Raw genomic sequence first — 26,985 nt, forward strand, 5'->3', positions numbered from 1 at the left:
GACTGCTATCCAGCAACAGAATCTTTTCTAAAAGGATGTCACCAAAGACAGTAGGAAAAAAACCACAATAAGCAACACAAGTCAATCTTTATTGAAAACTGAAGTATTAATACATAACAATTCTTGTTACAATAAACGTGCTTTTAAGAATTTAAATCTGAGCTCATCTACTCATTGAATTGCATAAAAAATAAAAAAGTATGAATTTTCACAATTGAACTGGCTCAGAATGGAATCTCCACTCTTTGTGTTGATGCAATAGTTTAATGCAGAAGTGAGTGATGCCTTAAAACTTATTCTGGAAGACAACATTGACCTAAACTTAAAAAAGTACCAATACAACTGTTCCTAAGACAGTTTTAAAAAAAGTCATAAAAAGGAAACCTGTGTCTATTTCATAACAAACATGGAGAACTATTACTGGGGCCTCTTGTACTTCCATTGCATGCACTCACTTTTTCAAATCTTAGATAGGAGGGCAGCCAATAATAGCATTACAACTAAAAAAAATCCCACTAACAAATCCATTCTACTTAAAACAAGTCTGTACAGCAGCCAGCTAAAAAAGCTTTCCCAGTTTGCCTGCTAAGTGCCCAAAAGTCACAACAGTTTAGAAAAGTCACGTTCACTTTCTGGATGTTGAAACTTCAGAGCCCATAAATCACTGAGTATTTTCTTTTAAATCAGGAATGGACCCTTACTACCTGTGGAATTCAGGTGTTTCAGTGTTATATCCAACCCACCCAAGAAAAGGTTTCCTTGTCCCCAGATAAGCGCTATTCCTTCTTCCCTCTCTTCTGTCTACACCACCACACCTCATTTTCTCTCAACACCCCCCCAGAGGTGTACACAGCCTGCTAAAAGAGTCCTCACTACTTTAGAGATCTCAGAATGAACTAGATTCTTGGCAAAGCTTGATCCATAAAACTATCTTAGCTTTGCTGCAGTTGTTCCTGTTAACTGGCATTCTACCTCCTCAAATCTAAGGGTCTGTGCAGGAAGCTTAGAGTAGATAAAATACAGATTAGAAAGCTGACACTTGATAACGAGAGGTATTCACAAACACTTCGACAGGAGGATTAATGGATTGCGTGTGACTCTCCGCACATGCCAAGGTCGGCCAGTGACACCTGCTGGAGAAGGCGGGATATGGATCACGCCTATTTCCTACTGACTACTGCACAAACCACATCCCGGGCAACTGCGACCAACCATTCAACAACCACAGCATCTGTCCTCTTTCCCCAGGTTCCAGCTGAAGCAACACTATTGTTCATGCTCCTAAGATGAGAGATTTCACATACATGACATTTACTACACTCTGGCAGGAGTTTAAGCCTATAGTTAAGTGGTGGTATCAGATTGCTGTGCTTACCTGTTCAATCAAAATTACGTTCTAAACCCAGGTGAATGGTGTATAATACTGTGCTTAAGCACTGGGGGATGATTCCAGGTCAGTTCTGACCATCTCTTGCTCAGGTATCTTAAGTGGCCTCACTACCCAAGCAGCAGTGAAGCCAGAATGCTCTGTAAAGAGTAGTCAATGTTGAGTACCCTGGTATACAACTGTACCATGAACTATTCTCAGACAACACTAAGACATGGTGGTACTTACGGGTGGCGGTTTGGGATTTTTTTTGTTTTTCAGTGGATGAAGCAATACAAGGAAGGACTTCAGCTAAAAGAAAGGATTTTCTTCATCTACCACTGCATCTAAGCATTTAACTTGCATAGTACACTCAAAACGAAGCTTTCTTGAACAGCATTCCTTGTGTGTCTCCTAAAAACTTCAAACAGGAGATGGTTACAACAAGCATAAACAAGGTCTAGTAGTAGCTTCTCTGTTTTCCTTCCTTGTGTTTCATTAATAACCACCACACCACCGACTAGGGCTACATGGTTTTGGTGCCAATTACGAGCCATTTTTTGCTGCTGCTACATGTAAAAGACATTTTAATCGGTTCTTACTGACATAGGGAATACCTCAGTTTTTAAAAAATACTTTATCTAAATTCAACACCTAAAATTGGAATTAAAAAAAAAAACCAAACCAAAAACAACCAACCCAAAACTTTCTCAGACTTCTCTTTGTTATTGCTGCAACAGTTATTTTCAGTTCCAGGTTTAAAGTAGTACTTTTATTTGTTTAATCATATAAAGCTGCCATAAAAGGTTTTTTTGTAGTTTTTTTTTTTTTTTTTTTTTTTTTTTTTAAGAGAAGCTTGATCTGAAATGTCTCTATGGCACTAGCTCTTTTCTTTTGCTGAGGAGCTCTAGTGCAAACACATACTGCGTATTTATTTATAAAGGAATTCTAAATAGGGAATGTTATATAAAAAGCAGGAGAGAATGTTTCATAAGACCCTCACTGTGTAAACGCCTATTTAATGATGTACAGTTTCCCCCGCTGCAGTTTTCTATCCATGCTTTCTACTATTTGCAACAAAATACCATTAAGATAGTTATATATACACGTATTCCCCCCCCGTCCCCCTGCACTGTGCTTTTGGTTACTTTCCATATCAACCCTCCCAGTAGATTATAATCAAAACTGGGAGGTGTGGTACCTTTTAAAAAAGGTACAGTTTCCCTCTCGTGGATGAATCCCATAATGCAACTTAGAAATAAAAGTGCTCAAGTAAGTGAGACTGCCTAAATGTTATGGAATATTACACAGAGACCATTTCCAAGATGACATATAGGAATCTGAAGTTAGAGCGAATACATAGGAAGTTATATTCATTCCTTAACTATTTATCTATTGCAGCATTCATGAAAGTTCTCTCCTATTTTCAAAGCTTTAGTTTAATGGGTGATGAGACAGGAGACAGCAAAGCTTTGAGCTTGTTCTTTATAGCTTCTCCCCAATATAGCACGGTTTCATACCTCAGCTCTTTTTACAAGTCATGCTAAGACAACAAAATGTCACTCTCTACTAGCTAAAATGGACAAATGGCCTGTATTAATGTTCACTGTACTCTCTGGCACACCTGACTAATCAAAGCTGCAAATCTACTTCACAAATGGAATTGTTAAACAGACTTGAATGAAGCAGTACAGATTCAATTAAGTTTGTCTGGGGCAATTTTCTGCTCCACATAAAAACATATGGAAATCCCTAAGCAGCAGTAAGTGCTCATGAGTAAGGTTTAAAGTACTTATTCCAACAACGCAGTTATGTTCAAGGCATTAGAAATAAGGGGGCCGTTCACTGACAGTGATTCATGCAAAATAAACCTAAACTTTATTAAACAACAACAAAAAAAAAAAAGGAAGTACAAAATATGGAGAGTGCTTACTATAAAATAAAATTACTGAAGGCTTTAACTACCAACAGGTCGTGAAGGTACGTAAGCCTCCCACCAGGGCAGAGTACTGGAATGGCAGCATTAAGTCAGCACTGATGCTACCCTGAAGTAGCTGCCAAATCTGTATAGGAGCAGAACACCCCAAAACAAAGCGTAACTAGATATACAACTTTAAAAAAAACTGACTTCTGAATGGAAGTTAACCTACAAGAACAACACAGCCTGACACACCTCTGTGTAAACGATTAAAAGGGAACAACATTTTATAACCATTTACTGCGTTATTTATTGCAGGCAGAATGCATCCAAAAAAAGTAAATCGCATCTTTCTGGAATCGTAAAGTCAAGTAGGTTTAAGAAAACCCTTGATTTTAAATGTGCAATATTCAAATTTAAAAATTTAAAATCTCCCCCGTAGCAATTTTGGTATACAAATGGGTTCTAAGGCTAGCCCTTTATCCCACAGCATTTGCTTTGAGGTACTTTTAAAAATTGAAGTTGCAAGAAAGAATATCACAAATGACTCATTGCAATGAAATGCTAATCTGCAGTCAAGTCTTATTTCACATGCTTCCAAGTGCAATTTAGGAAGTAAAAAAAGAAAATACTAAGAAAACACATCAAAATGCTGTAACCAACAAGTAACTCCCACTTCAAATACAAATATTTTCAGGAAAAATTAAAAAAAAAAAAAAAAAGGAAAAAAGAAAAAAAGAGAACAACTATTTGAAACTTCACTATTCTGGCAGCCCTACTACAGCATAGCCATAGTCCTTACTGCAAGTAGCTAATAAGGAAATTGTGTTAAAATGATTTGTTCCCCTTTAACATACTCATCAGGCACACAAGCTTTCCTCAGAATAACATGCAGCTGAACTCCTGTTTGTTGTAGAAAGCCCTAACATTTCTTAAGTTTCCGGAAAGCAAGCTGGATCAACTGCACATACATTTTCAACTGACTACAACATTCTTTACGAAAAACAGCATGGATTTCCTGAACTGAGAACTAAAAGAAAGTGTTTTTCTATCAGTCTGTGTGGCAGTCTCACTTTGACACATCTCGCAACATATGAAAGATAGTACTGGATATATATCTCCCCAGGACATGCAATTCATTATGCAGGTGACATCACCCCCTACTATTCCTAAGAACCAGTTTTGCCTCAAGGAAGTTTGCTTTATTTACTGGCACACACAGCATTACCTTTGTCATTTCATTCTGATCCTTAAGAACATCTGTATAACACTGAATCCATACAATGAAAATGAAAAGGTATGAAGTAAACTAACTGTGTGCGGGATTTCTACAGCTTGTCTGACTAATTTTCCAGTCACTCCAATTTAGTAGTTGAATTTGAAAAGAATACATCACTTAAATAAAAATATGCCCCTTTTAAACTGGCAACTCCATCAACCTGAAAAAGGCTGATGCACTTATCTAATGTATATTAGGTATTCTATAAAGAAACTCATGATTCTACCTCTTAAGACCCTGCATATATTACAACAGTGCATTAGTGATACAAGTTGTAAAATACTTTTCGGTTCCTTTGGATTTGCATATGATGGTTTTTGCATCAGTCACTGCAGGTAGATTGAGCAAGCTTTGTTTTTGTGTTTTAACATGCATTCAACTAGATATGGATCAGAATAAATTTATACTCCCTTTTTATCTTTATAATTAGCTAAAAAATTGCAAGACAGTCCACAAAACAGGATTTGCTTTAAGACTAACTGCTGGAGTTCCAAGATGTAAGATATGCAGCACTGGAAAATCTTCAGTGATCAGGAATTAGTAGTGTTTAGCCAAGTGTTGAAAGCATTCAGAAGGAAAGTCCTGGTTGGAGGCATGAGGGCTTCAGCACCAACTTTTAAACCTCAATTTCTTGATTGCATATCTCCCATCTTCAAACCTATGTTAAGAGGGGGGAGGGAGGGGGAAAGTAGGAAACATTCTCAATTATGTGAAATACTATTTTCAGTGTGGAACAACATTCTAATATTGCATGCACTGTATTGATAATGCACATACAACAGATGTTAATAATGCTACCCTAGCACTTATCCAGTCAACTGAAATCTGTAAGCTTCTAGTTTAAGAATTCACTACACTAATTTTCTCCCATCATCTCTATTTCAGCTGTCATCACTGCAGTCTTCAGTTGAAGCTGCAATATTTAAAATGCATTTTACACTAAGTTTCATTATCAGCAGTCATAAGTTTAGTCACAGCAAAACTCTCACTTCTTATACTCACATTATTTCATCCAAGAGTGTCATATTATGCAACTGAAACATTTCAGGTTTGCAATTGATAAGTAATATCACAGCAACATAAGAAATGGCTGTCGCATTACTAACTCAAAGGGAATACAATCACCTGCAGTCCAGAACTCTGGACTCCTAACTACTGAAACATAAATTCAGAGTTAAAACAAAGTTAACTTCATCATAAGCTAAATGGACTCAAAGTGAAAATTTCAAGTTCATTTGGTCTGACAAGTCCTTATTTCAAAGGAAGCCACTCTCAATCTATGCTAAAACACACCAACACGAAATACAACAACAACAACAAACCACAACAAAAAACCCAAAACAAAACTAGAAACAGAAGTGAGGACCCCTAAAATATTAGGCTTTGTCAGTTTGACACATTACACCCCCAAAATCTATCCCACATTACAGGAGACTTCAAAATTAACTCCTTTTCATGAAACCCCTAGCATGGTAACCCACACTAGAAAATTTTTTTCCATGACTGCAAGAAGCATGAACTGATACTTACCTGAAACAGAGTGAATATATATAATTAACTCAAGGTTGTATATTTGTTTTAGCAGTTTGTGAGAAAGATTCGGCCTCGGAGCAAGGCAAAACACTTACCCTGCCTACATATTTAGCCCCTCAAAAATAAGACTCCAAATCTACGTGCATTGCTTCATCCAGGAATCACAGTACTTCTGAATTCAACAATTACCAATGAATCCAAAATACTGAATACATTTAGTCCCAGATGTATTTTAATAAGGAAAACTTGAGGGCTCATTCTTTCACATTCAACAGTTAACCATGAAAATGATTCATGACTTCTGAAGATACAGACCACTGAAGAAGTCCCGGTAGGCTTCTCTCCCTTACAGGGAACAGCTGTTATACACGCAGTAGTTTCTGTGTGTTCTTACTCCATTAGAATAGTGCAGAAGTACCCCAGACTGCTTACCTTCTGAAAATATCTCCCCGAAAGAACCTGCAGTGCTGGCATTTATAGCAAAGATTAACTGCTTTCAATCTAAATCAGTAACTTACGCTGACTGCCAGATGATCACCACTGTGGGGGCACATAACTATAGGTTGGTGTTCCCGGAGCCCGATACGTGGGCATAGTAACTGGATGAGGGGCTACTGGAGTTGGGGAATGAGTTGTCAACAAAGTACCTAGGATGAAGAGAATATTTTTTTCAGTAACCATAAACACTAATACAAAGAAAAAATAAAGGGGAAGGAAGAGTTAGTTTTAAAAACAATTAGAGCTTGCTCATCTTCCAATTTAAAATTACCAGTATCATTTTGCACTCCAGCCCCCATCTTCCTTCAAACATTTATGCAAGTGGATCGTTTTGATGTTAAGTCCAATGCACACAAAGATATTCATTACTCAAAAATAGCTCTAACAGAAACCCTGCAACATAAGCATTATTCACTGCAAAACTTTTCCCCATAGCAGGCTTTACATGCCATAAAAATATCTGATGGTAGAAGTAACTTGACTGATAAATCAGAATAAATGTGTTCTTGTTCGTGTTATTATGGATAGGTTTTTACAGACTAAGGGGCTTCAGAAACAAATAGGCTGAGATAGCAGGATCTTTAAATAGCCTTACTCCATAGCACATTGCAGAACTAGTAACAAACAGCTGGGATAAGCTTGCCAGCATACAAAACTCCAATGTTAGCTCAGTTTGTGACACACAGGTTCTCTAGTTTTGAGATTCCTCAAATTAAAAAATATGAACATTTCCTCGTGAGTTAACACCCACTGAGTAATATAGCATGACACCCCCTCAGTAAACACTCCTAGATGAGCCTAGGTTATTGGTTAAACAACACTTTCTCAAAAAACTAAAAGAGTGTGGCATTAGGAAGCAGGCATCCCTAACCACTGCTAATGACACAGAAGACCTGCAGGGAGTGCAAACACATAAAATGTTATATCTCAACACACAAAGAATGTCAGTGATATGAGGAGTAGACTGAAAACACTGCATTTTCCTCAGTCTTAAGAGGTTGTTGTTTTCAATTAGGCATAGAGAAATGTATTGAGAGGAGGAAGTCAGACTCTTGACACTGGAAGGATGAGAAACAATGGATGCAAGAATAAGTGAAATTCCATACAGATATAAATAAAATCTATTTTACTGTAAAACTAATATCTGAAAAAGGATGTGGTATCTCTAAGATGATCCAAATTCCACTGAACAAGCACACAACCTGATCTAGCTGGACCCAATTTGAAGACCCTGGACTACATGACCTCCAGAAGTTCCTTCTAATCTAAAGGATTTTATGATTCTGCCAAGTACACCTCTGGCATCACACTTTGGTAACACAGCTGTGTTCTGCCATGAACTGAAAGGACGGTTTGAATCAAGGAAACATAAGGGTTGTAAATTCACATACCTGCTGACATTGCCATAGTAGTCCCAGCCACCATCCCCATAGTCACACCGTTTCCTCTTGGTGGTGGAATTGGAGCAGGATACATAGTTGCTGGCATGCCATTAGGCTGCACAACCGTGGTGTGGTGAATTACGTGGGGTGGTGCTGCATATAAAGGCTGTGTGTAGTAAGTGCCTTGCTGTTGAAGAAAAAAGAAAGTAAATTAAGTAATTACAGTGGGGAAGATAAATGGTGTCTTCTTTCATAATCAGGCATTGGAACAGGCTGCACAGGGCAGCGGAGGAATCACTGTCCCTGGCAGTGTTCAAAACCCGTGTAGACGAGGCCCTTAGTGACATGGTTTAGTGGTGGACTTGGTATTGCTGGGGAAACAGCTCGACTTGATGATCTCGATTGTGTCATAAAAGCATTATTCTAAAGATACAATATATTTAGAGAGCAGAAACCAAAACATTCATTTCAACTATTGTGTTTCACTGGCTAACTTTTTAAACATTTAGCCCCTTTTCAAGGCATTTCGGATAACATTCAAAGCAGGGACCTTTGTAAAACCCCAACACTGACTGTACCATCAACAACATGGACTTGTTCGTCATTCGTTCTCTTTGTTTCCTACCTTTTCATGTATTAATCCATGACTGAACTTCTCTCTTTCACAACTTTTTATTCAGCTGCTTTTAATTAAAGAACCAAATGTTTCTGACAAATCCATGCACATTGAAGATATTGGATAAACCTTGATATGTGCTTATTAATTCCCTTTAGCTACTGTGTACATGCCAGGTAAGTTTCCTCTATGCAAAAAGAGGGCCAGCTTTTCCAAAATATCAAGCTCACTGAAATGTCTTAATTCTACCCTACTAGTTTTCAACAGTTTGCCTAGGATGAGACTTGGTAACTCCCTGAATCGCAACTGAGGCTTCCTAAAAAAACACATCAATATAAGCTTATGACAGTTTTTGACAAAACAAAATCAGAATGTGGTAGTTAGAGCATCCAGCACACATTTTTTTAAAGCTACTGAATCTAATGTCATTTCAAAGGCTGAACACATGATCAGTAAAGTACAGAGCAACTGTCATGCAAGACTGTGTAATAGTGCATACAGTAAGACTTCGTAGTAGTGATTTACGGGGTGTGTGTAAATGTGTAACGGGATGGTGTTCTTCACCATCCATGAAGAAATAAATGTGATGTACAATTTAGAGTTCAAACAGATATTAACAAGGTAAACAAAATACCATCCAGACAAGACAGGTTTTTGGTTTTGTTCATTCACCTGTGCATATGGATTCTGCTGTGGATAGGCACTTCGAACTGGGTACACAGCAGTCTGATAGGGATTCGGTGATGACGAATACGGTGGCACTGCTCCGCTAGTGGGTGAACAAGATACTTTATATGGGGTTCCTGGTGTATAACCTGAAACAAAGGTAAATCTGCATTAAAAACATGAAAAATAAGTGTCAGTGCACTGCCTTCTGAAGTCAGGGATAACAATTTTCTTAATTTCCAAATTCCTTCATCTTCATGTGAATACTCAGTGGGCTAGTCTCAATATCTAAGCAAAAGTTCTATTATTTACGTAATACACTTGACTGTGACAACTAAGCATTGACAGTTAACTCTATTTTTGCACAACTTGCTTTTCAAATCTATGGATATGGGATTAAAAAAGCGGATTTGGATTTTTGTAGCCATATCATTAAATATTCATATTTGGCATAGTAACCAGTATTCCTACATAGGAGGAGTTGGCACAGCTTAATATCAGCCCAGTTCTCAATGCACCTCAAAATGTCCTGGCGAAACACAGTAATGGTTAACTAACCTGCAGTTACCTTCTGTAGAAGATGATACAGCACAGAATAGCAATTTCAAAAGTCAGGAATCATGTAAAGAGCTCAAGATGGATTTCCAAAGAACAGACAGACACAATCTGCAGCCTCTACTTTAACTTACATTTATTTATTCATATTTGTTTTCTGGCATCTTCTGAACTGGCTAAAATAAATATGAAAGGTCATACCTCTAAAACACAAGCACTGTAGAGTTCATCACAACTGCAAATTAAGACTTTGAAGGTACTTTAATATCTTTAAATCTTCTTTTTGTGTACTGTTTACGTACACATTCCCTTAATCATCACTTAAGAATTATTTTAGACATTACAGTGAGATCTCAGGAGCCATCAGAAAGAATTCTGCATTCCTATTACAAGGCCCACAGAATCAGTCTGCTGTGTAGATGCTGGGAACTGTTCTGATTTTTACAAGGATAAATAGCAACTGCTGGCTCACCGTGCCTAAAGACAGTTCTTCCATAGTTTCTCCAGCCCCCATCAGTCAGTCTCAAGATAACAGAACAAGAGCTTCACAAGGCATGGAAGAGATATATGAGAAGCACCACTGCTGCTGCACACTACACTCCCAAGATTATACTATGGCTTAAAGGCCAGAGTGGCAATAGAAATACCTCTGCAGCAGCATCCACCAGTAATGACATTTAGGGTACTTAATCAAAGGGATGACCTACCCTGGGGAAAGCATCAAGGCCCTAGCCTGTGCTACACTGAAAAGATCTTGGGTCTCACACAGGTTTATCACTCTAGGAAACAACATCCACAGGTATGATTTCTATTTAGTTGGAATCATACAAACTAGTACTACGGCAACATAAGCAACTAAAAATACTTGGTAATTATAGAAAAAAAATGAGACTGTCAGAATTGAGAAAAGATTGACTTCAGAAACTGTCTAGAATGTGCTGACTTCAATACAGAGAACAGTTACGAAGCCACAGAGCAGAGAGAACACTGGCATTTGTGTTGTGAAAGATCAGTCTGTGCAGACAGCATGAGAGATGACCTTCATGCTTTTTGCAGAAGTCTGAGATTCTTTCCAATTTCATTCCACCCTTCACACAGAAAATTGTTACGCTCACAAAGAAATAGGTTTACTATGGGGTTTGGGTTTTTTCATGGTATCTATCACCTTTAGAGACACTCAAGAAAGCTACCACAGCACTTACTCTGAACTCTTGCTTTTAGAGATCCTAAGCATTTCACAAACAGAGCATGCTGAGAAAGTAACTTCTATTTCTAGTATGGGGTGTTGTTAGCATTGAAAAACTCAGCTACAAAATGCTGAACACAAAGCATCACAACTGAACTACAACTATGTCCTCATTCAAGCCCCCTCTCATTCTAAAAGTGATAGAGCTGCACAGGCAATTAAACTTTCATCCTTGCAAAGCGGCACATCTGTACAAGAACTATTCTGCCTTCCCATTTAACTTTTGTCTCCCTTATAAGGAGCAAAAACCTTAAAAGTAAATAACATGGCTATTCAAAAACCACAGAAATTTAAGAAATATACTTGTAAAGAGGTGCCCTTTCTGAACAGCAGTATCACAGCACATTCAAGTACTCCTTCGTGATGTGAATTTACAAAGTACTTGAAGTTGTTATCTGCCTGAATGAGAAGATCTGGACATTTCAAACTTTAGTTCATAGCTTAAAGAGTAGCTAAAAATTAAAGCTATCGTTAGTTGTAAAATAAAAGCTTAGTTTCTAATCAATGGCAATAGGCTCTAATAGCACTACCTTTAAAAAAAAATTAAGGACATTTGAAGATGGTATATGGCTTCTCTACACCTTTATTCCTTTTTCACACAATCGTAAATCTCTAACCTTGCTATGTAGCATGAGATATATTCCAAAACTAACCAGTGCAAACTAATCTTAAAACAGAATTGAGTCTAACGAGGCAAAGAATCCTTCCCAGAAACCATAACCTACTATGACACAACTGACACGGACGAAAACCCCAATTAACTGGATAAAAACAAGCTGATGATAAAAGCCCACGTAGGGTTTTGATTCCCATGCTAAGAGTTACACCCCTGATGGGAACTGCCCTTTCTTGAGCATCACTCTCAAGAAAATTCTGAAGCAACCCAGTGCAAATGCAAGCTGATTCCCACAGATATCATACTTACACAGAGGCAGTACCCTAGACAAATGATTTTCTTATTTTAATTACTGGAACTTGAAATATCCATTCATTTCCCTCCCTTAAATTAAAGAACAAAGACAAGCCCAAATCAGTTCTGCACTTGCTATGCCTCTAATTAGCAAGCTGAACAGAGACACAGGGTGTACCAAGTAGAATACTTCAGAGTTCCAAGGAAAGCCACACAGCTACGCACTTTTAACAGGTTCTTGCAGGCAAGCATTTTACATGACTTCCTCTCTTGCCTCAGTATTTGCCGCCACACCCTTTGACAAGACTCCTGGTAGTTCATGACATGCCCTATGGTACAAACACTGAACTTCAATACTGCAAGGAGGCATCCACAACATAAGTTTTGCAGTTTCAAGCGGCATCCTTTCCTATGCCCTAAGTTACGCATGGGCATTCAGGGACAAATTTGGTTATGTGCAACAAAAAACCACAACAAAACACCACCAACAAAAAACCCCAACAAACTGGCATAATACACCCAAGGGAGTTCTGCAGATGGCCAAGACCTATACTAACTAAGCAATGTAAGGAATTCCTTAGTACGCAAAAGAACTAAGGAGAATATGGTTCTATCAGATGCATGTTAAGGGGAAATTAAATGCTGCCAGTTTCTCTTTAGTTTCAAGCATCAGCACAACAAAATCATCTTCTATTAGCAAAAGCAGAACTAAATGAAAACAACTTTGGTGACTGCTTTCACACAGAATCAACCAGTTTAGAAAAGACCTTCAAGATCAAGTCCTACCACTACCCCAGCACTGCCAAGTCCACTACTAAACCATGTCACTATGGGCCTCATCTACATGGTTAGGAAGTTATCTTCCACACCCTCCAAGAACCTCCCAGACTGTTTCTTTTCTGCTGTATTGTACTTCCAGCAGACATCTGGTAGGTTAAAGTCCCCTATGAGAACAAGGGCAAGTGATTGTGAAACTTCTCACAGTTGAAGAACACTTCATCTGTAGCTTCATTCTGGTTAGGTGGTCTAGAACAGACTCCAACCAGGGTATCTGCTTGGTTGCCCTTCCCCCTGATCTTCACCTGCATTCAGCCTTCTTACTCACAACACTGAGCTCAAGAAAGTCAATGCACTCCCTGACATACAGCGTAACCCCACTCTTTCCCTGCCTGTCCCTTCTGAAGAGCCTGTAGCCATCCATTGCAGCATTCCAATCATGCAAATTGTTCCACCATGTTTTTGTGATGACAACTATGTCATGACTTCCCTGCTACACACTGGCTTTCAGCTCCTCCTGTTTGTTGGCATTGATGCATTTAAGTTGCCCTATGGATCTGGCCTCAGACGGTGCCATGCTACCCCCGGCTCATTTCTAGCAAGCCTGGTGTTATTTCCTTCCCCTTCGAACCTAGTTTAAAGCCCTCTCTATGAGCCCTGCTAGCTCCTGGGCTAGGATCCTTTTTCCCCTGCTTTGGGACAGGCGTACCCCATCTGCTGCCAGCAGGCCTGGTGCCATGTAAACTGACCCATGGTCAATAACCCCAAAATTCTGATGTTGATGCCAGTCCAGGAGCCACGAATTAATTTGCATGATTTTTCTGATGCTTATATTGTCATTGTTTGGTTTCTCTTCTGCCTGTTTTTCCATCTCTCTTTTCCTAGGCTCATCACATTGCCTCTCTCAAATGAAAAGCATGCAAGTGCAGTTCCCTAAATCCTCCCCCAGTATCCACTATGGACAAAACTGTTTTAACCAGCAACCAGGCTTTCCAGATGGTTGGTTCATGCAAGACAATTTTAAGGGCAGAAAGAAGGCAGCAGGCTCAACTTTGAAAGATATGATTTAAAAATAGGATGACAGAACAATTTTGAAGGCGACACACAGAAGGAAAAACAGGGATCTGGAAACAACCAGTAGGACACAAAGCAAGCAGAATGACAAAGGCAGCAGTGAAGGGAAACACAATTGTCAAGTGTCAGCCTGAAATACAAAAACAACAGCTAAAACCTCAGCTTTTCCCTTCTCCGAAGGTGAAAGCAGTATGATTTAAGACAAGATTATACTCCATTTATCAGATGATTCTTTATGAGTCATATTCAAAGGAATGTAAAACTTATCCCACAGCATAAGTGTTATTGTAAGCCCCTACAGCTCTTCCTCATTCTTGGTTCTAACAACTTCTAAGCTTTATGTTAGTGCTTTGACATACCTATTACACATACCTGTTTGGAAGGTAGGATTTGCTCCAGGATACATATTAGGGGAATAGGCAGGAGCAGCCGCTGCATAGCCCATGGGGAAGCCAGCTAGAAGAAAGAACACGCTGAAGTTATTTTCTAGGCTGACTGCACGGTCTAACCAGACTTTACTTTCTAAGATTCTTGCTTTACATCTTTTAACTGAGATAAGCTGACAGATGGCTTTCAATCTCACCTCCTCAACTGAAACACTGGGCTCCTCCCAAGCCACCTGAAACAGAATGCTAGATGAAATGAATAGCTAAGGAGTCACAAATGCCATTCTCCCTACATCCCTGTTTCAATAAATTTCAAAGTTAGACAAGTAATTCTTAAGTTAGTTGGACAACAAAGTCTTGTGTAACTATCCAACTGTCCTCCCCTCGAGTTTTAAGACCTAATGTACATAAAATATTTATCTAAAGGGACTTTTCCACAGAAAAAAATTCCTGAAAGTCAGAGTGAATTTGACTCTCTAGATCAGACAAACCCCAAGTAGAGAGTACAAAGCAATCATGAGTAGACCAAAATGCTTGCTGCATTTGACATAGATTTGTTATTACTCTCAGGCACCAAACAAGGTATTGGCAAAATGACAGGTGAACACTTCTACACCAGAATACAATGACAACTGTGGCTGAACTAACATCATGATATACTGGCCTCCAACATACGGCAAAAACCAGCATTAGCAAAAGCCACAGTTACTTGGAAATTACACAGTTTATTCAGATTGTAGTAAGTGACACTTCTGAATTAATCATGGCTATTAGTTTTCCCAGGAACTTATTTGTATTATTCCAAACTGTAAAACCAAATAATGACTGTATTTAGGAAGACAGAGTTACTACCACATTTTGTTATCAACATATAAAGATTTCAACTTCTCCAAATAAAAGGCAATTACTATTTGCACATTCACTGACAGGCTTAAAGCTGCTAGTTTTAAACTGCTATTTAAATTTGCAGTGTTTCTATTTTGTTTTGAATACCAGAGTCCTCAGCAATTACTTCTAATGATAAAAATTCCTTAACTCAAGACTATACATGCTAACCTAGTTTTGTAAAGCACTCTAAACGTATCAAGTGACATACACTTGGCACTATGATTAGGTGGTCAGCATGGATAAGACTAAGAAAAGCATTAAGCTTCCAAATCAAAGCTTCTAAATCCGATTCATAACAACTTTTCAGAGTTTAAATAGCTCTCAAGTTTTCAAATTCACAAGCTGCTAGTGAACAGCTTTATACCTTACTCAAACTGACTACACATCTGGAACATTATATACATTTTCAGTCCTTTATTCTTTCTTCACAGGTTCAGCTCCACCACAGAGCTGCTCAAGAAACAAGTCCTTTGTGAAAAATATAACTATGACAAGCAGCAGCTTTAACTTCCACTCAAAACTTGCACCCATATGGATGAACATTTGGATAGTGATTCCTTGCTACTGTAAACCCACCCAACAGTCTCAAATAGGTGTAGTATAATATAAACAGCTATTAAATATTCAACAGCTTTAGAAACACAGTGCCTTTAAATAATACATTCCACCCAGTGATGTTCATTACTTTCTATTACCATGCAACCCGTGTAAATTCAATGATTCTGAATAGAGAATCCATAGCTTTTAAATCAGGAGAGGCAAAGAAAGCAGACTCGACTACAGTCATGCAACAGGTCTGTTTTGGTTCTGTTGGGGTTTTTTTTAAATCTTAAAATGCAGGTCTACTTTTTATTTTAGAGAACAAATTTATCCCACAACCTTTAAGCCTGAACCAGGCAGCTCTGCCAACTATCTGTCATCAGAGGGCTGGAGCACTTCTCCTATAAACACAGGCTGAGAGAGCTGGGCTTGTTCAGCCTGAAGAAGAAGATGTCCAGGGAGACCTCAGAGCAGGTCCAGTGCCTAAAGAGGCTGACAAGAAATCTGGAGAGGGGCTGTTGACAAGGGCCTGTAGGGACAGGACAAGGGGGAATGGCTTTAAACTGACAGAGATGTGGGAGATTTAGATTAGACATTAGGCAGAAGTTCTTCCCTGTGAGGGTGCTGAGGCGCTGGCACAGGGTGCCCAGAGAAGCTGTGGCTGCCCCATCCCTGGCAGTGTTCAAGGCCAGGTTGGACACAGGGGCTTGGAGCAACCTGCTCTAGTGGAAGGCGCCCCTGCCCGTGGCAGGGGGTTGGAACTACATAAGCTTTAAGGTTCCTTCCAACCCAAACATTGATTCTATAACTAAGTCGAATTTAAGGGTCACATTTGTGCAAACTGACTGACTGCTGAAAGGATGAATTCCAAGTGATCAACTTGTATTATGACATTTAAGACACTTCTATACAATTCTACTTCAATTCCATGTATTTTAGTTATGCTAATTTACAAGCAAGTGAAGATTGGCAAATATATAGTACTTACATAACTCAGTATGTAGTCTAATACATATAACAGAGTAGAAGACTAGGAACTGTAATGTTATTTAAACCACTATTTATGAATCTATGAGAGTATAACTTCTTAATTAAATTAAGGTAACAGTTTAGTATAAACAAGAGCTTCAATGCAATGTGTAAATGATTTTAAGTACAAATGAAACCCTGGCTAATATAAATCTGTGTTTAGAAAATGAAGAGATAATAGTTATATTTTAATAATAGTATTTTTTCTAAAGCAAAAAATAGTAATTTTTCTAAAGCAAAAGAAAGCCCTGAAAAAGCACTTATGAATATAGACATAACTGTACTGTGAGTGGTATTAATTAGTAAAACACTGCTGCTTGCCTTATTATAAAGTTACTGTAGTCCATATAAGTAAAGGTTACATAGCATCAGCTTTTTTTCTGCACCATTTCAGCCATTCAAGAGACTTAAAAACACTGCAACACAATTTGTTTTCCCCTTATAAATGCTGAAATCCAGAAAAGTACACTAGGTGAGGAAAAAAATAACAAGTATCTGAAAAGCGAAACTGAGAATTAAAAGGTTTGACACAATCAAGTAAAGAATATGCCCCAGTATTTTGAAGTCTGAACAAAAAAAATTGGAACAGGAAAATAGGAACTCAAGGACCTAAGCTGAAAAACAAATTTAAACCTGTAGATACCAGTAGGAAAATACAGTACAGCTACAAAGAATATAAACAGGAATGGTGCAGAGCGATTTCTAGCTCCCAAAGACACCAACTGAATCGTAAAACAGCCTCCTGTAAAAGCTACAGGGTTACTTGGTTATGATACATAAAATCTGAGCCGAAAGACCCTCCAGCCTCTCCCAGGATGGACTAATTCCCTTACCCTGCAGACATCAGGGAAAAAAAGACTGCATTCAAGACATACTGCTTGCAACACCTCAGAGGTGCACAGCCCTTCTCTTCAGCCTTCCTGCAAAGTTCTGAATTGAACTACGGGGACACCAGAAGTGAAGCCTGCTCATACACACATCAGGAGGTGAGGCAAAAATATTCTGGTAAGAACTTGAATCAAAGTAAGAAGCAAACAAAGCAAGAAAGATATTTCTGTTTCTAAAACATTTCTGGGCTGTTTTCTTGGTCACACCATTGAAGCTATGCTTTGGGCAGTCATAAAACAGATAGCGTGAACAAGAATTAGAGGATAGAAAGGTTAACAGCACCAGCCAACTAGCAGCAAAAATAGACTGACTCCTCTTCTTGCAGGGCGTAATTATTAGAGCTCCTAAAATAAGCTGCTTTGGAAGAGATACTGAAGTTAGAAATATAAGAGAACAAGTAACATCACTCTTCAAATGCCACTTTTTAAATTTAAACACCTTCCCCCATCCCAAAACTGATTATCATACATGAAGTCATTCATAAATGAGTATTTTTCTTGATTACAAACAAAGACCATTGTAAATGAAGCTCATTAAAAGCCAGTTACTTACCTGGATAACCAATTCCTTTGGCATTTGCATAGGGAACCCCAGAAGATCCAGGGCTATACACAGGATTCATGATTTCAGTAACTGAATTGGGGGGAAAAAAGAAAGAAGTGTTTACTCAAGTATAGAGAAAGCCTAAAATCTCAGCAACTAAAATGGAACTGAAAATGGGATATTGGGAGAAAAAGTAACACGGGAAAAAGCAGTAATTCCACTACTCATCAACATTAAAACTATAGCTACAAGCAAGGGAGAGTCACTGGAGAAATAAGCTTCAAAGCATCACAGCCTTTCATCTGCTAGAGAATGTCTCAGGAATTAAACATCCCCTGTTGCAGAGCATATTTCCATCCCTAGGAGTTCCCCATGGTGTGCAAATCCATAATCTGCTGCAGGAGTTCCTATGCACTGGACTTCCCTCCCATGTCATCTATCAACCACTCATCCACCTACCATCCATCAATCTTGAATGGTGGTCTTCCCGTTTCTTTCCTGAAGCATCTAGCCAAGAGATGCAAATACTGGCATTTCAAGCCTGGAACTCCAGCCCTTTACCAGCACTAAATTAATCAACCATCAACAGACCAAGTATTACAGAAGTAAGAGGCAGAAGACCTTCTGTATTAGATGACTAGCTCACAGCTATGTGTTTTTTTACTTGTTGCTAAGTTCTTCAGAGCCTGTGACAAGCTGACAGTTGCGTCCAGTCATTTCTGAATTACGTATTCACACACCAAAAAGCATCACTGGCAGGAATAAAATGAAACCTTTGGTTTTAGAAAGGATCTGGTATGTAAATGCCAAGGATAATAAAATGGCACTGAAGATGCTTCTCTATGTACTTCTAGGAATATATATCACTGCATCACAGCTCACAAGCAAGCCTGGCATGTGCCTCTTGGAAGGGAATATTTTAGAAAAAACCTCGATATTTTATCCAAATATCTTTAATAATTTCATTTGCTGCATATACTGACAGATTTATTGGCTTCAAACTTAAAGAGGGGAAGTTTAGATTAGAGATAAGGAAGAAGTTCTTTACAGTGAGGGTGGTGAAGCACTGGAATGGGTTGCCCACGGAGGTTGTGGATGCTCCATCCCTGGCGGTGTTCAAGGCCAGGTTGGACAGAGCCTTGAGCCACGTGGTTTAGGGCAAGGTGTCCCTGCTCATGGCAGGGGGGGTGGAACTAGATGATCTTAAGGTCCTTTCCAACCCTTACGATTCTATGATTTCCCACTTCTCTTCCTACAAGGGCCCATTTTCCACTACAAATAGCCTCCGACAGCAAGACAGGAGGGCATGCTATGAAACCAGGCTTTCTTATTAACTGTTAACATCTGATACTTGAGTCATTTCCTCTTCTACATCTTGAGATGCTCTCTTGCTTAAAGGAAGAGCGTATTAAACAATTGAACACAGTTTAACAGAGTTTTGTAAATAAAGTTTATGAAGCAAAAAAAAGTTGTAATTAAGCATGCACTACTTTAGTTACAGAATACATTATGGCAGGAATCTGAGTTAACTTTCTCAGTATAGCTACACTGATAAACCTGTGTTAAATGACTGTATAAAGCATAAGTAGTTTGCTTTTTAAAGTAACACTAAAAACAGCTCTGTACCAAGAGTTTTAGCAGCACCTAGTACACTCCAGAAGCAAAGGAAAAATTTGTGCAAAATTAGGAAATCAGAAATAAGTGCTGTCAGAAAGTTTATCATCTTTCACAAAACACTCAATGTAAGAGAACTACAGGATTCACCAGTTTCTCTTTCACATACACACTTAGCAATAATATTAACTTAATAGAATTGCTTTTCTTTTTTCCAGCTTCATACTTGCTTACATATCAGACTCCAATAAGAACAAGTTAAAAAAAAACCTGCCATACTCATTGCTTAGTATGAAGATCAGCGTCTTTTAAGCACCTGACCAACATCAAAAAAAGCAGTTTTACACAAATCTCTTTGGAAACATTCTGCAGCAAACTGTTTGTCTGCAAGCATAAAGCATTATTTTCCACTGAAGCCCTGTGGAGTTTTAGTAGCATTAACTGTGCTCTGCCATGATCAACAGGCATGTTTTGCTGGTCTAGCATTTCACTGTAAAAAGACTGTTCTTTATTCCCATACTTTCTTCTGGGCATCCTCTCTAAATAAGGATTCTTATTTACTTGAAAACTTTCAGCCTGTTCCCTTAATATCTCCCTGCATTTCCTTCTCATTTGCAACTCCTCTTTCAATGTTGATTTTGCCTCCAAACTTACAAAACCTTTAAGAGGTTCAAGCTTCACTTCAGTCTCAGCATTTCTGAGTTGCGGGGTATGAAGCTATGGAGCATGTATGTCTCATGGGAGGCGGATAAACCCTTCCACTCAAACAGAAACAGCACTCTCCCACAGCCCCACATCCCTACAAATATGCTGCTCCTCTCTGCAGTCTCTACAGCAATCAGGAGGAAAGAAGACCCTGTAACCCTCTCACCATTCTGAATGGCAATGAGAAGAAAGAAAGAGGACTGAAAAACCAGCAAGAGCATTCTACAAATATTTGGGTAAAATAATATTAAAACACCAAACTATTAGAAGTATTAGTAATCAATAACTGCAGAAGAACACAAAGGATGTATATTCTGAACAGAAGCCATACAAAGCTGAAAAGGTACATAAAATTCATAGAAAAGGTCAGACAGCTCATCATACTTGATAGAAAGCACAGATCAAGAGAAAGGAATTCCACTTAAGTTAGGGGAAAAAACCCTTTGACACTGGGAGCCCGGAAGCTGCCTCTTACTGGAAACAATGTCAACTTCCACTTCAATTGCATCTGTACTTTGAAATTTGTGTGCACATACACACACGCCCCCATTAATTCAACTTTGGTTGAACAGTAATGTACCTTCACCACTTCTGCTTCACACTCTAGTGGAGAGAGCCACCAGCCTACAAAAAGTGCTTACAGCTTTTGTAACGCAGACAAGACTTCGGATAATTTCTAATTAAAAATAATTATTTTCAGGTCTTCTCTGAAGGACCAAACATGCATAACTGTAATTATACAGTATTACCCAGTGGTTACAACCATCCCGCTCTTACCATAATTTTACTTGGAAGGGCATCTATGATATTGAAATTTGGAACCTTGCAGTCCACTTCCCTGTAACGCTTAAAGTCCACATCAAACGCTAAGGAAACAGGTATAAAGCAAACCCAAAGAATCATGGCTTTCAACCTTTCTGTTGGCATCCCCTCCAAAGCACTCTCATGTTAATGTATATGTAAATAAGTGTCTACTGTGCATCATGTGTATATAAATTGCACAGAGTCAACTGTATATAAATTACAGTCAAGTAATTCTTTCAGCTGAAATGAAGGTAATCATGCTTATTAAAGATGCTGCGATTAAAGCATGCTTGGGAAGCACAAATGCTTCACCCTTCATTCTTGCCAAAGCCAAACAATCAAACTCAGTTTTGATCAAACCTGTTAAACCTCATCTTGGTACAGATAAGAGGACATTCATCCTCCTCTTAAATCCATGCTTCATGAAGCTGAGCACAAAGGCCCACCACTGCTAATACTGAAGCTCTACGACTCAGATACTCTTGCATACAGCTTTTCTCACAACACTCAGAATGAGCACACTTCTGCCAAAATCTGCTTTTAGAAATCATTTTGCAGAGGTACATGCAAAAAACCCCCATAGATCAACGCAAATACTGTAAAACAAATTGCACGTTCCTTCGTAACATATATTTACTTACTATTTATTTTCAAAGTTGTGCAGAAACACTACCAGAACAAGGTCTACTGAATGCCACTTTGTGCTCACATTATGTCAACTCTATCACAACAGTCAGGGAAGAATCACCAAGCACCTTGCCTGAAACACACTGCTGTGGTCCACTAATGCTTTTGTTCTTGGAACTTAAGTAGACTCATACTAAGTCATTATAGTATTTAACATTTATCCATCTTCAAATACTTTTAGAATGCCATATGCTACCATGCAAATGACCCAGTTTCCACTTACATAGAGTTCCTTTAAAAAGTTAATTACCATCTTAATAATTTTACTAAGTCAAAGCTTAGTAGAAGCAAAACAGAATTCCTAAATACCTAGTAGTTTGTAATGTAAAAAAAGTAATTTCCACTGCTAAGTAACAAAGAAAATAGTTCTGGACACTTCAGCTCTTCAAATAACTGACAATGATTAAAGTCTCGGTTGCATTACATTCTGTTAAAGCATCAACCACCAAAATAGGCCATTTGATGCAAATCCCAGGCCAAATAACAGGCACTTTTGTCATGATTACCTTTTAAAAAGGGGGGGGGAACACTTATATCAGTAGGCATTCAAGACTTCATAAAGTCTAAGACTACACATCCCATGCTGCACTGGTATTTGCATGTAGTATGTATTTCATTTCTTCCACTCATTCTCAAAAAGGTCACAGAGCTTTACCAGGAAGCAAGCATTACTCTTGTTCAAAATGGGGCATGGGTTTATGGCAGTCCCTGATTGAAGCCAGCTGGAATCAATGCTCACTCACAACTGCCATGCTTCCAGCAAGCAATCGCACTCCCTGGGCTGGGACAGCAGTGGCACTCCAACCCCTCAGGAAGTTAGATCAGCTAAGTCACTTGGCAGAATTCTGGGTTTTGCTGGAGTTTTTTCGGCAGAGTTGCCATGTTTTCTTCCTACCAGCTTGAGATAGCTGGGACACATCACCGAGTGTCTAAGACAGCAGCAGTTCCAATGCAAGGAAGGCAGCAGGACTGGGTAGTGGCAGTATCACAGCCTGGAAAAGGACTATTAACAACTTTACCCTAAGTTAACCCATTAAGTAAGATACAAAGCTGGAAACATCATTCACATGCCAGTCTTCCTCCCCTGCTCCAGGTGCAAGACATTCTTGTTACAAAAGAAAGAATGAGACACCAGCAATCACCTGCTACATTTTGTGCACATGCAATTTTTTTTTTTTAGGACTACAAAGAAATAATGCAGTTTAGAGTTTTTAATCCTTTCCAATTAATACAATTCCCATCTGCAAGCCTATCCTACTAGTACTTTGCTATTATACGGTTTTGTGTTGAAATATATACATGGTAACACCAATATGACTTGTACCCAGTATCAGGGAGGACAGATGCAATATGATTATACATTAAAAACTCAGACTTAGTTCTAGAAGTCATTCACGTGAAGAAAAACCCATACCAAAAACTTACTATCCGCTTGTGAACCAACTTCATTTGTACATTAGTGGCATTGTTCTGCTTTTCCAAAACACAATCACCACCAAACCTTTTTTCTTCAAGAAACCTACTACCTATGGAAAGATTAAACAAACTGCCCAGCATTTCTCAAAACCTACAGTCCTCTTGTTGCTACTGCACAAGGGTATAGAAGTTGCCAGCTCCAGTCCTTGCATTTCCTGCATAACTTTGAGATCATGTACTTTCTTATATCAGAGAAGTGGAGTAGTTCAGCACAACTGCCAGTTCCTCACAGTAAGAATTTTAGAAGCCAAATTTTGGGGAAGTTAATGAGCTATGAGAAGGGGGGAGGGGGGTGAGAAGGGAATCAAATTGAAAGAGTAAAAGCATCTACATGAAGGAATCATATTTACAACTTTTTAGTTAAATCCTGAAGCTCTGCTGCCTAGTAAACTTTTATCCCACAAAGCATTTTTTCTTTAAGTTCTTTTTCACTTTATTCCACATGCCTCTCTGAAATAATATGATGCTGCCACAAGTCCCAAATCGAGATAGAATCTCCAAAAGCCTCTTTACTCCTCCTACTTTCTAATCTGAAAGTTAAAGTATGCCCCAAACATACAGGTTGGGAAGCACACATTATAAGAGCATAGAAGTTTTACGACACTAACAACTAGACACCTTACAATAAAATCACATTACAGCAGACAAAGCCTCGGCAAGTCAGGTAACATGCACACTCTTACTGGACATTTAAGGACAAATTAAGCCCAGCTCTTGTTGTGCTGAGAGCTGTACACCTCCCCTTACTTAAAAGATAACTTTTCACGTTTTTTAGAGCACAGATTTCATCATTTAGCTGGTGTTTATGGTTTGGCTCCAAACCTTCCAGAAAAGTGCTGAAAGCACAGTTTGCACCAGGCCTTTTCTTTTTGTCTCACAACTCTTCCTAGAAGCTACAGACGGCTAAAATTTTTCACCTTCCTCCAGTTCACAGATCTAAAGGTAAAGATACAGCGTGCAAGCCACATACAGCCTTTTGCATGCAACTGAAGCTTAGTGATGCTATTTATTTGAAAATCCAACCAACCGGCTCCTCATGACGCTATACTGGATTTTTACTAAGTTACCGACTGGACAATCTCCAACCTTCATCAATAAACCAGCATCAAAGATGTGCCGTGCATCCAAAACTAACCTGCTCCAGAGGTAACCCGAGCTCCCGGCAACAACAGAACGCAGAAGGGGACAAACGCAGGGGTCCCGCGGGCCCTGCCAACACCGGTGCCGCAGCAAGCCGGCCCTCTGCGCGACGAGCCCGTCACCTGCCGCCGCTAAAAGGCCATTCCCAACACCTGTTACGGAGAGCCCTCGGGCCCCGGCCGGCGCTGAAGGTTACCGCTGCCCCGCCTGGCGGAGAGCGCCGCGCAGTGCCGGCCGGGCCGCAGCGCTCTGCCCGGTATCACCCGTAGCGCTGTCCGCGCCACAGCGCCGGCGCTGCGGCCCGCACCGGGACCGGGATGGCGCCGCCGCCTCCCGAGGAGGGGTCGCCCGGATGGCGAAGGGGGAGCTGCGGAGCGGCGCGGCCCGCCCCAGAGGCCGGCGGCGCAGGCCGCGGAGACAGGCGGCGGGCGCGGGGCTCCCTTACATAACGGCGCGGCGGGGCGGGAGGAGCGGCCTCAGCCGCCGGCACCACCCGCGGCAGGCCTCGACGCTTCGCACTCACCGGGCTGCGGCGCTTCGTGGTGGCGGCCCGGCCGTCGCTGGCTGTCTCGCTGCGTGCGTCTGCGCGTCTGTGCGTGCGTGCGTCCGTACGTGCGCGGGTGCGGGAGGCGGTGCGGGAGGCGGCGCGGGGCGGGGCCGTGCGGGGGCAGGGCGGGGGGCAGTGGCCGCCACACGACTCCGGCTGCTCCGCGCCCGGCCGCACCCAACGACTGCGCACCGACCCCGCGGCTGACGTCACTTCCGCGGGGGACGGGGCCGCGCGCACTTAGCCGCGGAGGGGGGCGGAAGCCGCCGTCACGTGCACGGAAACCCCCGCGGCTGTGCCCCCCTCCGCCCCCCCCCCCCACCCCCGCGCAGTGCGTGACCCCGCCTCCCCGCCGCCATTCCGGCCGCGGTTACCCCTCTCTCCCTCCCTCCCTCCCTGGGCTTGGCCGCTGTTCCCGCCGCTGCCGATCCCGCACGGGGCCCGCACGGAGCGGTGTGTGCGCAGTGAGCCCGCCCCGCCGGGGAGCCTGAACCCGCACAGTCCAGTGTACCGGGCACACCGACTCAAACCCAAACCGAACTGCGCCGGGAAAACAGGCGGGCGGCAGCACGGAGAAGTTGAAGATCTGCCTAAAGTGAAACTTGGGAGGACAGGGAAAGATGGTTCAAACGGCACCTCCAGGAGTGCCGGTAGCAAAGTGAGGCACCTCCGTGAATGCAATAAAATAATGGAAATATTTAGTTTTTCAATAGTTTTTGTGTGCCCAGAGCAGGCAAAGCCATGAAAGGTCTATAAATCTGTGCTGAGCTTGGCGCAAAACTGAAACAGATGAGGAGGGCAAGCTTAAAACATCTCATGATTTTAGGTCAGGGAGCTTTCTAAGTAACTCTCCATCCTCCAGAAGATGGGTGGAAGCTAACCTTGCAACTCTTAGGTCTAACCAGACCCAGCAAGGTCACAATTTGATGCTAAAACACTCAGACTTCTCATCTTTAAAAATCTAGAATTAACCTTTTGATAAAGCACCTTTTGATAAAGCACCAAGTATCTGCCAAAGATGGGACAGCAGCACTATATGGCAGGTGAGTTTTGCCTGGAGACTGTGGACAGGATTGAACTACAGAGGAAGCTAGAGTGACAGCCACGCAAAATTTATATTGCTGGTCCTTAAAATAATGACACATGAATCTGCACGTGCTTGTGGTAAAGACAGTGCTTATCACTGTTCAACAACTGTTGGGGAAACAACCATGAGCATCCCAAGGCAGCCTGAACAGAGAGGATTTGTCCAGAAAGCTCTGTACAAACCCTGCCATTGGCTCAGAGGTGTTCCTGACAGGCACCCTGACTAATGCTACCATGGAGTGGACAGCCAGTGTGACAGCAAATACATTATTAATTGGTCCCAGGTTGCACATGAATGCACAAGCCAGCATGTTACTGGAGACAGTGATACTGACATCAGTACCAAGCAAACCATAACGGGCAGGAGGCAAACAGCCAAGCACCGTGTCCCAGGTGGGAACTGGTGATCACACACTGCAGGGGCATCCTGAGCAGCAGCCCTGCTGCTCTAACAAACTGCCAGTCTGGAGACACGAATGTTGTCCATGGACCAACAACTCCCTATATCCCAAAGGGATGACAATAAAAGGTGCCACATCCACTGTTCCTCCAGTGCAACAGGTTGAGCCCTGAGTAATATACAGCCCACACAAATGGGCCTGATGTCCACAGGCTTACCTGGTATTAGAGGGCACCTAAGAAATTCAGGTAACTAGTTTCACTAAAATTCCCCTTTCTTAGGGATATGCAACACCTTTAACACCCCGTTCTGTTACCCCACCATGCATTCGTATTAAAAACTGTAGGGTATTACTATTTATGTTAGATAGCATTCTGCAAACTGTGCCTAAATTCTAAGTTGAAACTTGTCTCATGGTGTCATACCATATAC

The 26,985-nt window shown here is 40.6% G+C and overlaps 1 protein-coding gene across 5 annotated transcripts; it reads right to left on the bottom strand.

Moving 5' to 3' along the window:
• Positions 1-70: 70 nt before the first annotated feature.
• FAM168B (family with sequence similarity 168 member B) lies at positions 71-25,280 on the bottom strand. 5 transcript variants are annotated; one of them, XM_030495805.1, is made up of 7 exons: positions 25,044-25,280; positions 18,104-18,184; positions 14,193-14,276; positions 9,265-9,407; positions 7,986-8,163; positions 6,615-6,743; positions 71-5,221 (listed from the first exon to the last, which is right to left on the bottom strand). In XM_030495805.1, the coding sequence occupies exons 2-6, from the start codon at positions 18,171-18,173 to the stop codon at positions 6,631-6,633; spliced, it is 588 nt and encodes a 195-aa protein (XP_030351665.1). In that variant the 5' UTR covers positions 18,174-18,184; positions 25,044-25,280; the 3' UTR covers positions 71-5,221; positions 6,615-6,630. The 5 variants fall into 5 exon arrangements, with proteins under 5 accessions (XP_030351665.1, XP_030351667.1, XP_030351666.1 ...); XM_030495807.1 differs by lacking the exon at positions 25,044-25,280 and adding an exon at positions 24,516-24,848; XM_030495806.1 differs by lacking the exon at positions 25,044-25,280 and adding an exon at positions 24,522-24,650.
• Positions 25,281-26,985: the final 1,705 nt, after the last annotated feature.

The sequence above is a fragment of the Strigops habroptila genome, chromosome 8, assembly GCF_004027225.2.
Source record: "Strigops habroptila isolate Jane chromosome 8, bStrHab1.2.pri, whole genome shotgun sequence".
Lineage (NCBI taxonomy): Eukaryota > Metazoa > Chordata > Aves > Psittaciformes > Psittacidae > Strigops > Strigops habroptila.